We start from the raw sequence: 11,341 nt of genomic DNA, 5'->3' as shown, positions 1-11,341 counted from the left end.
GGAAGGATCCCTCAGGTGGCATCTTGTACTCCTCACAGAGGAGAGCAGATCCCTAAGGTGCGCCCTGTACTCCTCACAGAGCAGGACGGGATCCCTGGGTGGCGCCGCCCTGTACTCCTCTGGGAGCAGGACAGGTCCCTCAGTTGGCATTTCGTACTCCTTATGGAGCCGGGAAGGATCCCTCAGAAGGCGCCCTGTACTCTGCTAGGAGCAGGGTAGGGTCCCTCAGGTGGAACCCTGTAATCCTCACAGAGCAGGGTGGATCCCTGAGGTGGCACACTGTACTCCTCACTGAGTAGGGCAGGGTCCCTCAGGTGGCACCCTGTACTCCTTATGGAGCAGTGCAGGGTCCCTCAGGTGGCACCCTGTACTCCTTATAGAGCAGTGCAGGGTCCCTCAGGTGGCGTCCTATACTCCTTACTGAGTAGGGCATGGTCCCTCGGGTGGCGCCCTGTACTCCTTATGGAGCAGTGCAGGGTCCCTCAGGTGGCGCCCTGTGCCCTCACACCTATCAGGTCTATAGCGGCACCGACTAGCCACCTAGTGACGTCACCTGTCGGGCCGCTCCGAAAGCTCTCCCGACAGCGGGGGCGTGGCCGCAGCAGGCTAGAGGGTCGGGCAAGTCTGTGAGCAGCGAAGGAGGGAACCTGCTGCTGCTGCTGCTGAGTGTACGAACCGCGGCTGCTGCCACTCTCTATGCCCGAGCGCCGGCTGTCCATCTCCGAGGAGGCTGCAGCTCGCAGGAGACCACAGCATCTCCTTCACTTCATTCCTCCCATCACTTGCTATTACACCAAGGCGCTGGAGCTCTTGTATGCCAGGGACTATAAGACATGCGTTCTATAAGGAAGAGGTGGACTATCTGCACCATAAGTATCCTCCTCATCTTCTACAAAACCACGGAGATCGCGCGGACCGATGAGCATCAGGATTCTCCTCTCAATGGGTAAATGTCTAAGCGTGCGCCTGCACTGAGGGTACCCACTGCCACCCGTGCCTTGTGGGGGGCGCACTAGAGGCTGGCTAGCATGCCTGGTAACAAAGGGCAACTTCCCCCCGGCTGTCAGTGCTTTGTGTGTGTTGTGCTGAGGATTTCCTATGTCTGACCATGTGTCATTGTGGTGATGTCCCCCTTCCTCATGTTTTGCTCACTGCTGAAGTGATGTCTCATAGTCTGCACACTTCCTGTAACTTTTCCCTATGACTGATGGCACTCCTTGGTCTCTTCATCTTTGGGATCCTTTATGATTTAGGTTTATGTCCATCAGGGGAACCACTTTTCTCAATCTTCCCTTAATGGTCGTGATTGATGAGAGTGATCGGATCAAGGGACCTTCTTACAATTGTCACCGTAATGAGTGGACAAGCCGGCCGTGGATTTCCTTAGGGTCTGACATGTGTCACGCGACGTCAAGTTGCCGTGTACGAATGTCTTGTGTATGGAGTAGCTGGTTACGTTAAAAACAAAAATGGGTAGTCACACAATGTCCAGACTGAGCAGTATAATAGTAATATAGTGGGAGGACTTAGTTTGGATCTTGGTCCCCGTCACAGGTTATGTGACTGTCACATGGATTTTTTTAGTACTTTATTGGGTTTTTGGAGTGCGGTGAGGGCGCGCTGACATACGCTGTCTTTATATTGACACACAGACGTGAGCCTCCTGCTGACAGGGGCTGCCATAAAATGGGCACATTAGCTAAGTACCGTCATTTTCTGCTGAACTACAATGTAATAGCGCTATAAAGCGTATGATTGAGAGGAGCAGGAAGAAAAGGTTCAAGCACAACATTTCGTCTCTGGTTATGGTCAGGAAAATAAAGTGTGACAGTGAATTGTGATCCGGGGGATGTATATCCCAAGAAGGAAAAATCTAGATGAGTGTAAATGGAAGGTCAGAGGAGTCAAGAGGCTAAAGAATACAGAGCCGGCTAATAAAAGAGACCGCCGCTTGGTGAATGGGTAAAAGGCAGAGCAGAGAAAGGGAGACGCACAAAACCAGAAGAGCCTGACATGTAGACACAGACAAAGAAACAGGCACGGAGAATGGGAGAAACAAAGAAACGGATAGACAAAGCAGCAGGCCACAGGGTGACTATCTAGAAATCCGGCCACCCTTGGCTATCTGCGCTCCCAGGGACAAAGGAGGAAGGTGCGGGGAGGTGTAGAATCTGCTAGCAGAACATGCCAGGGTCCATCAAGGAACACATTGCTCCCTGCAAAAGTGAAAGTCTGGTGAATTGTAGCGGTCAGAACAGACGGTATACACAGGCAGACATTCAACGGGCAACATAATGGATCAATCGTGTCTGAAAAGACGAGCGAGATAGGTGCGAGACGTGCTGACTAGTATTAAGCGGAGCTGTCAGTCGCCCAGTTCTCATCTATTTCCAAGAGGGGAGAGGGGCTGTGGCCTGGCACGGAGAGCAATCTGGTATCATGACAATGGGATTACTGTCATTAAGCCTTTAATTGTCCATCCACTCTCGCTGATTTCACTCCTTTATTCTAAGTCAGGTCATTTGAAGGAAAAGAAAAAAAAAAAAATCCCATCTGCTCTGGTGGTAAAGAAGGCACCCATGCTCGGGGAAGGGTTTTGTGTCGGTAATTAGTTCGTCGAGCAGCACACTCCGCATTAATTACAAAGCGGCGGGCTGAGGCAGATTGGTGGCACTCCAGGTCTAAAGCCTAACAATAGTCAACGCTAAAGACCACAAATGTTCAGCTGTAAAAGTAAACTACCTCCTGGGGACATTAGTATTTAGAAGGAGTCCCATCTTATGCCCATTCCGTCTTCCACTTCTTCCAGAAGGAGGCTTGGACCTTATCCAGGTTCCTTCAGCATCACCATGCACGTTTTTATCAATCCAGATTGTGACTGTGGTAATTAGCACAACACTTCTGCTTTCTACAAAAGTAATTGGGGTTCTATTATGCAACTATGTATCATGTCTATTGATTATCACAGACATGTTTTTTTTTTTTTTTTCCTAAGTAAACACAATTTCATGTGTTTGTGTTTGTCCTTGGCTAGAAAAACACATCTGCGTCCTGCCGTAAGAAGGCTGCCGAAATCTTCGCCGCGATCATTGTCCTTATTCCACTGATGGAAGTGACTAATATGAGTCCTGAGTCCTGCTTTCTGAAACTTGGCTGAAACTTGTGGTTCATAAAGTTTCATCACTTAAAAATTTAATGCGGGAAGCCTATTGTTACTGGGAGAATGCAGAATAGCAATTATTTCTTTAATTCCACGCCAAAAGAATCTGAAAGCATTTACGGTTATTGTTTTCGAGGCGGTGAAATTGGTTTTCCAATATTTCTGCTTTGGCACACCTTCTGAAACTGCTTCATGGGTCAATATGTTTCTAGGGTTGTCTGTTTAAAGATCTGCATGCTAAATGTCGGCATGAATAATATGGATTAGATGAAAAGGCTGTATGAATTGTAGGCAGGTCCAGCAAATCTCTCTCTCTCTCTCTCTCTCTCTATATATATATATATATATACAGTACAGACCAAAAGTTTGAACACACCTTCTCATTCAAAGAGTTTTCTTTATTTTCATGACTATGAAGGCATCAAAACTATGAATTAACACATGTGGAATTATATACATAACAAACAAGTGTGAAACAACTGAAAATATGTCATATTCTAGCTTCTTCAAAGTAGCCACCTTTTGCTTTGATTACTGCTTTGCACACTCTTGGCATTCTCTTGATGAGCTTCAAGAGGTAGTCCCCTGAAATGGTCTTCCAACAGTCTATTCAGTAGGACTATCAGCTGTGTATCCACCTGACTTCTCCTCAACGCCACTGATGGTCCCAACCCAATTTATAAGGCAAGAAATCCAACTTATTAAACCTGACAGGGCACACCTGTGAAGTGAAAACCATTTCAGGGGACTACTTCTTGAAGCTCATCAAGAGAATGCCAAGAGTGTGCAAAGCAGTAATCAAAGCTAAAGGTGGCTACTTTGAAGAACCTAGAATATGACATATTTTTAGTTGTTTCACACTTGTTTGTTATGTATATAATTCCACATGTGTTAATTCATAGTTTTGATGCCTTCATAGTCATGAAAATAAAGAACTGATCCATACTGAATAATATGGATTAGATGAAAAGGCTGTATGAATTGTAGGCAGGTCCAGCAAATCTCTCTCTCTCTCTCTCTCTCTCTCTATATATATATATATATATATATATATACAGTACAGACCAAAAGTTTGGACACACCTTCTCATTCAAAGAGTTTTCTTTATTTTCATGACTATGAAGGCATCAAAACTATGAATTAACACATGTGGAATTATATACTTAACAAACAAGTGTGAAACAACTGAAAATATGTCATATTCTAGGTTCTTCAAAGTAGCCACCTTTTGCTTTGATTACTGCTTTGCACACTCTTGGCATTCTCTTGATGAGCTTCAAGAGGTAGTCCCCTGAAATGGTCTTCCAACAGTATTGAAGGAGTTCCCAGAGATGCTTAGCACTTGTTGGCCCTTTTGCCTTCACTCTGCGGTCCAGCTCACCCCAAACCATCTCGATTGGGTTCAGGTCCGGTGACTGTGGAGGCCAGGTCATCTGGCGCAGCACCCCATCACTCTCCTTCATGGTCAAATAGCCCTTACTTTCAAAGTTTTTCCAATTTTTCGGCTGACTGACTGACCTTCATTTCTTAAAGTAATGATGGCCACTCGCTTTTCTTTACTTAGCTGCTTTTTTCTTGCCATAATACAAATTCTAACAGTCTATTCAGTAGGACTATCAGCTGTGTATCCACCTGACTTTTCCTCAACGCCACTGATGGTCCCAACCCAATTTATAAGGCAAGAAATCCCACTTATTAAACCTGACAGGGCACACCTGTGAAGTGAAAACCATTTCAGGGGACTACCTCTTGAAGCTCATCAAGAGATTGCCAAGAGTGTGCAAAGCAGTAATCAAAGCAAAAGGTGGCTACTTTGAAGAACCTAGAATATGACATATTTTCAGTTGTTTCACACTTGTTTGTTATGTATATAATTCCACATGTGTTAATTCCTAGTTTTGATGCCTTCATAGTCATGAAAATAAAGAAAACTCTTTGAATGAGAAGGTGTGTCCAAACTTTTGGTCTGTACTGTATATATATATATATATATATATATATATATATAGTGATACAGTGAGGGGTTGTGTCTGGCAAGGCAGGTATTTTCCTCCCAGGATGTGCAGCTGGACTGGTTTCCAGCTAGGTGAGGTCAAATACCGGACCAGAGTTTAAGTGCCGATCCGGGTTTTGGCAGCACCTGGCTGTCCTTAAATAGGCAGCTGGGCTCAGCAGAGATGTCTCTGTTTTTGGGATCTGATGCTTTGTGCCGTGCTGGGGGGCTGAGCGCCGCACGCTGGGGAAACAGGCCCCCTAAAGCCTGCTGTTGACTACTGGAGGCAGAACTGCCAGCAAGGTGACTTGTGTTATATAAACTTTCTATTGTGTGTGAATTAACACCAAGACTGCAAAGTTACGTGCTGTTTTGTGCAATTCCCTCAAGTGTGAATAAACACTGACGTTTTGAGTTACGAACTTGTATTTTGCCTCTGTACTGCGCCCGCCTACCCTATCTACCAGAGTGAAACCCCACAATATATATATTACCCGACTTTATAATGGAAGATCATACAAAATTGCAAAATTTAGGTTTCGCTTAGGCGACTTTAACACTTGCATTTTTGCCTGATCCGGCAGGGATCTGCAAAAACGCTTCCGTTACTGATAATACAACCATCTGCATCCGTTATGAACGGTTCCGGTTGTATTATCTTTAACATAGCCAAGACGGATCCGTCATGAACACCACTGAAAGTCAATGGGGGGCAGATCTGTTTTCTATTGTGTCTGAGAAAACTGATCCGTCCCCATTGACTTACATTGTGTTTCAGGACGGATCTGTCTTTCTCCGCACCACATCGCGGACAGAAAAACGCTGCTTGCAGCGTTATTCTGTCCGCGATCGGGACGCAGGCGAACGGAATACATTTCAGTTCAGTTCAGTTACGTTTTGTCCCCATTGACAATGAATGGGGACAAAACTGAAGCATTTTTCTCCAGTTTTGAGATTCTATGGCGGATCTCAATACCAGAAAATGTAAACCCAAGTGTGGAAGTAGCCTTACATAGGTTCTCCAGTCTAGTGGAGATCTCTAAGTTTTGTTCTCTGCCTGCTTTCTGGTTCATGACACCTTCAGAACTTGCATGGAAAGTTTACTTCTCTAATGCAAGAATATTCCTATAACGGTACCTGCACGCGTTACGGATTACGTGCGGATTTTTGTGTGGAAAAACTGCAGCATAAGGCCTGCACACGACCGTAGGTGTCCCGTTGCCGTATTTCAGACCGCATATGCAGATCCGCAATACACGGGCACCGTTCCGTGTGCATTGACTTGAATGGGTCCGCAAATCCGGAGATGCGGAACGGAAGCACGGAATACTACTGAAGCACTATGGAGTGCTTCCGTGGGGTTCCGTTCCACAAAAAGGTAGAACTTGCTCTATCTTTTTGTGGAATGGACGGATGCCAACCCATTCAAGTTGAATGGGTCTGAATCCATCCCGGCGGCCGCACGGAGGTTGCCTGTGCATTGGGGACCGCAAATTGCGGTCCCCAATGCACGGAACGGAACAAATACGTTCGTGTGCAGGAGGCCTAATACAGTACCAGGAAAGTGAATGAGGTTTGACACATCTCATGTTCAATTTGCATATGTTGTGGAAATGGACCTTCTGGGCAGATTTTGTAGCCTGCAGCATGTCAATTGTTTCTGGCGATTTTTATTACAATGTAAATGGTTAGATCAGGGCAAAACCACATTGAAATCCGCCAGCAACGTATGCGTATTTTGGTGCAGATTTGGTGCACAATCGCCTAGGAATCCGCACCAGATCTGCTCTGAAATTCTGTTTGTAAACCTGCGCCCATGTGCAGGTATCTAATAGTTACCAATGGGGACATATATGCTGGAGACCACGGGGCATTTTCTGACACCATTCTATGTATGTCCTGGACCTGCCATGAACCAGAGGAAGCAGATTGGAAAAATTGACCGAGATCCTTGTGTCACAGAACCCCAGGTAAGATCTTGAAATTGGTAGATTGTGGTGAAATGGGAATTTCCAATTGTTGCCCAGAAACCCACCGCACATAGGGAGGCAACTTCATTAATGAAGAATGTTCATCTTGTGTCTTTAATTCTTCAGCAGCCTAGATCCAAAGACCCAGACATCTGCACATTTTACTGGTTTTATTGAGATCCGCATGTCGTTGATTCGAGTCTGTGTGCTCTCCGTGCTAGGGCGCATGCACACGGCAGTAAGGCCTAATGCACACTACCGTATGTATTTTGCGGTCTGCAAAAAACGGATCTGCATAAAATACAGATGACATCCGCGTGCATTCCGTATTTTCCAAACAGAGCAGCTGGCCCCTGATAGAACAGCACTATCCTTGTCCGTAATGCGGACAATAATAGGACATGTTCTATTTTTTTGCACCACTGAAATACGGACATACGGAAACAGAATGCACACGGAGTAAATTCCGTTTTTTTTGCGGACCCATTGAAATGAATGGTTCCGTATACAGTCCGCAAAAAAAATGGAACGGACACGGAAAGAATATACTTTCGTGTGCATGAAGCCTAAGTGTTTTGGGATCCCGGCCGAGTGCATGCCACCATTTTTTTTTTAAACTTCTGTAGAAATGTCCTATCCTTGTCCACAAAGCAGACGAGAATTGGACATGTTCTATCTCTTTTTATTTATTTTGTGGGGCCACGGAATGGACATATGGATTCAGACCGCAGACGATGTGCTGTCCGAATTTTTGCGGCCCCTTTTAAGTAAATGGGGCCGCGTCTGATCTGCAGATCAGATGCGGACAGAAACTATGGCCATGTGCACGAGCCCGTATCCACGAACAGCACACGGATTCATTGATTTTAACGTGTTCAGTCACATGTCTTTGTTCTGGACTGTGGGTTAGTGGATAAAAAGAAAACATTCACTACTTTGGTCCGTGTTGCAGAGAAAACACGACCCAATCAAGCTTATAGGTCCTGTGAAAACCACCAACAGAGTGCGTGTTCTGTCTGTCACTTGTCCAATTCTTAGAAAATTGATTAAAAAATAAATAAATGCGGACACCAAAAAATGAATAACTATGGTGAAAAAAAACATTGGCACATAGCCTGACTTTGGACCTTGTGGATGCAAAACAATCAATGTATAATAGGGAACAACTATCTGAACATAAGAACAATGGCCATGTGCAAAGCAGGACCCTCTGAAATGAACAGAGGGGCAGGTCGGGCGTGCACACTGCTGCCCCATTCAATTCTATGGGGCCTGACTAAGGGCTCTTTCACACTTGCGTCCTTTTCTTCCGGCATAGAGTTCCGTCGTCGGGGCTCTATGCCGGAAGAATCCTGATCAGTTTTATCCTAATGCATTCTGAATGAAGAGAAATCCGTTCAGGATGCATCAGGAAGTCTTCAGTTCCGGACCGGAACGTTTTTAGGCCGGAGAAAATACCGCAGCATGCTGCGCTTTTTGCTCCGGTCAAAAATCCTGAACACTTGCCGCAAGGCCGGATCCGGAATTAATGCTCATTGGAAGGCATTAATCCGGATCCGGTCTTAAGCTAAACGTCGTTTCGCCGCATTACCGGATCCGACGTTTAGCTTTTTCTGAATGGTTGCCATGGCTTTCAGGACGCTAAAGTCCTGGTTGCCATGGTAAAGTGTAGTGGGGAGCAGTATACTTACCGTCCGTGCGGCTCCCGGGGCGCTTCAGAGTGACGTCAGGGCGCCCCACGTGCATGGATGACGTGATCGCATGGATCACGTCATCCATGCGCATGGGGCGCTCTGACGTCATTCTGGAGCGCCCCGGGAGCCGCACGGACGGTAAGTATACTGCTCCCCCGCTCCCCACTACTACTATGGCAACCAGGACTTTAATAGCGTCCTGGCTGCCATAGTAACACTGAACGCATTTTGAAGACGGATCCGTCTTCAAATGCTTTCAGTTCACTTGCGGTGTTACGGATCCGGCGGGCACCTCCGGCAAATGGAGTACATGACGGATCCGGACAACGCAAGTGTGAAAGAGGCCTAAAATAGCCTATCACTGTACTTGGCTATCTCCAGAAGTACTATAGAGGTGAATGGAGCAGCAGTGTGCATACTGGACCTGCTACTCCTACGGGGCCCCACTGATGTGGTCGGTATGTCCTATCCTGTGGATAGGGGATAACTCTAAATAACTTGAGATTGCAGGAATCCTCCTTGAAGGCTGTTTGGTGTTACACGTGCCCCACAGTATTACTTCTTTGGGGTGTCCATCGTTGCGGTGCGACACAGAAGCCACAATGCAGCAGCTTTTATTATATATGTGGGATGGCAGTTTACTCACTCACCGCTGCCCTGCTCCAATTCTGATCACACAAGCTCATGAAGGGGGTGATTCCTCTAATAAGTCCGCTTTTAACTTTTCCTAACAGGAAATTGAACTTCTCTGACTGAGCGCACATTTTGATAAAATCTCTCGCTTTGTATGAAACGTTTCTTTGTACGGTGGTTTTTCAGTTTGTGTTCTAAATTAAAACAACTCGCGGAATCCGTCAGCTATATGCCATGACATATAGGTCTATTAATCTCTCTGCTGGGCCACCCATGCTGTCAAGACCATGATATATGGAGCATGTGGAAAACCACAAGAATATGTTGAGCGATTCTCTTTCTTGTGGTGAACTCGGATCAGAATGCCGCTCTGCATTAAGAATACCGTTTAAAAGTGCGATCTCACAGTATCGGTGTAGTAACTGGGCAGTTTTCACTCTGGTCATCTATTTTTTAACATTTTGGAAAAAAGAAGTCTTTAACTGATGGTGGTTTACGGTGGGATCATCTGATCAACAACTTCTCCTTGTGAAAGGAGAGTTTTTCTCACTTTCTCTTCCCATTTCTGCATTTGGTGATCCTTGTCTGTGCATGGTCATATATATTTCTGATGATATTGGCCAAAAGGACCGTCACAGAATCATTTGGCTGTCCATGTGTAGACTGCTCGATGTCCCATTTCTGAAGCCAGCTTAAAGGGGTTGTCTCACTTCAGCAAGTGGCATTTACAATGTAGAGAAAGTTAATACAAGGCACTTACTAATGTATTGTTATTATCCATATTTCTTCCTTTCCTGGCTGGATTCCTTTTTCCATCACATTACACAGTGCTCATTTCCATGGTTACGACCACCCTGCAATCCATCAGTGGTGGTCGTGCTTGCACACTATAGTAAAAAGTGCCGGCCTCTCTGGTGGCTGAGATGAAGGGAATGCACATAGGCTGGTGCTTTTTTTCTATAGTGTGCAAGCACGACCACCACTGGTGGATTGCAGGGTGGTCGTAACTTTGAGATGAGCGAATTTCATATTTTGAAATTCGTTTGGTGGTAAAAACAGAATTGCGTTATGGATTCCGTTACCACGGACCATAACGCAATTCTATCCTCTAAGGGCATTCCGTCATAGAATTCCGTTGTGGTCCGTGGTAATTGAATCCATAACGCAGTTCTGCTTTTACCACCAAAACGAAGCGTGATCGAATTTCATAACATGAAATTCACTCATCCCTAGTCGTAACCATATAAACGAGCAGTGTATAATGTGATGGAAAAACTAATCAAGCCAGCAGGAGGCAATATGGCTAATCACAATACATTAGTAAGTGCCTTGTATTAACTTCCTCTACATAATAAATGCTATTTACTGAGGTGACAAAAACCCATTTAATATTTCACTGAGGCTGTTGGGAAACTTTTGCTCATGATGTGTAGAGTATCCTCAAAGGCAGTCACTAATATATGGACAAAATAGCCGCTACCCCCTGTGCCCATTTTCCCAGTACCGCAATCTCAGAAGCCTCACTTTACTTTTCACAGCAACCCCCCTAGTGGTCACAGCAGGGTTTGCCACTTCCACAACAAGCAGTCACAGCACAGGAATGCGCCTAGCACCCCACTCCTCGACGTGCATAAAGCCGCCTCTCCCTGTGCTCAACTCCACGCACTCCGTGCACCCTCTACTGGCAGCAGGCTACACAAGGGCAGCCTATTTCTGGCTGCTTTATGTAAAATTGTAGAATACATCCTTAGTCCTCATGCACAAGACCATCTTATTCATCCGTGTCTTATCTGCATTTTTTGGTGAACAGCACACGACCCCTTCTTTTTTTTATCGGGCCATGCACACATCTATACGTTTTGAGGATCCGTGCAGCTGTTCTGTAAATTAT

General features: G+C 45.6%; 1 protein-coding gene across 1 annotated transcript in view; it reads left to right on the top strand.

Moving 5' to 3' along the window:
• The first annotated feature begins 667 nt into the window (after positions 1 to 667).
• The window catches only part of ST8SIA4 (ST8 alpha-N-acetyl-neuraminide alpha-2,8-sialyltransferase 4), a 198,215-nt gene continuing 187,541 nt past the window's right edge, over positions 668 to 11,341 (top strand). Inside the window, exon 1 of the mRNA XM_040421582.1 lies at positions 668 to 946. Coding sequence (XP_040277516.1) covers positions 834 to 946 — 113 coding nt within the window. The 5' untranslated portion in view covers positions 668 to 833. The remainder of the gene's footprint in view (positions 947 to 11,341) is intronic.

The sequence above is a fragment of the Bufo bufo genome, chromosome 2 (genome assembly GCF_905171765.1).
Source record: "Bufo bufo chromosome 2, aBufBuf1.1, whole genome shotgun sequence".
Taxonomy (NCBI): domain Eukaryota; kingdom Metazoa; phylum Chordata; class Amphibia; order Anura; family Bufonidae; genus Bufo; species Bufo bufo.
The sequence above is the reverse complement of the archived record's forward strand: the minus strand, read 5'-3'. Positions and strand labels throughout refer to the sequence as shown.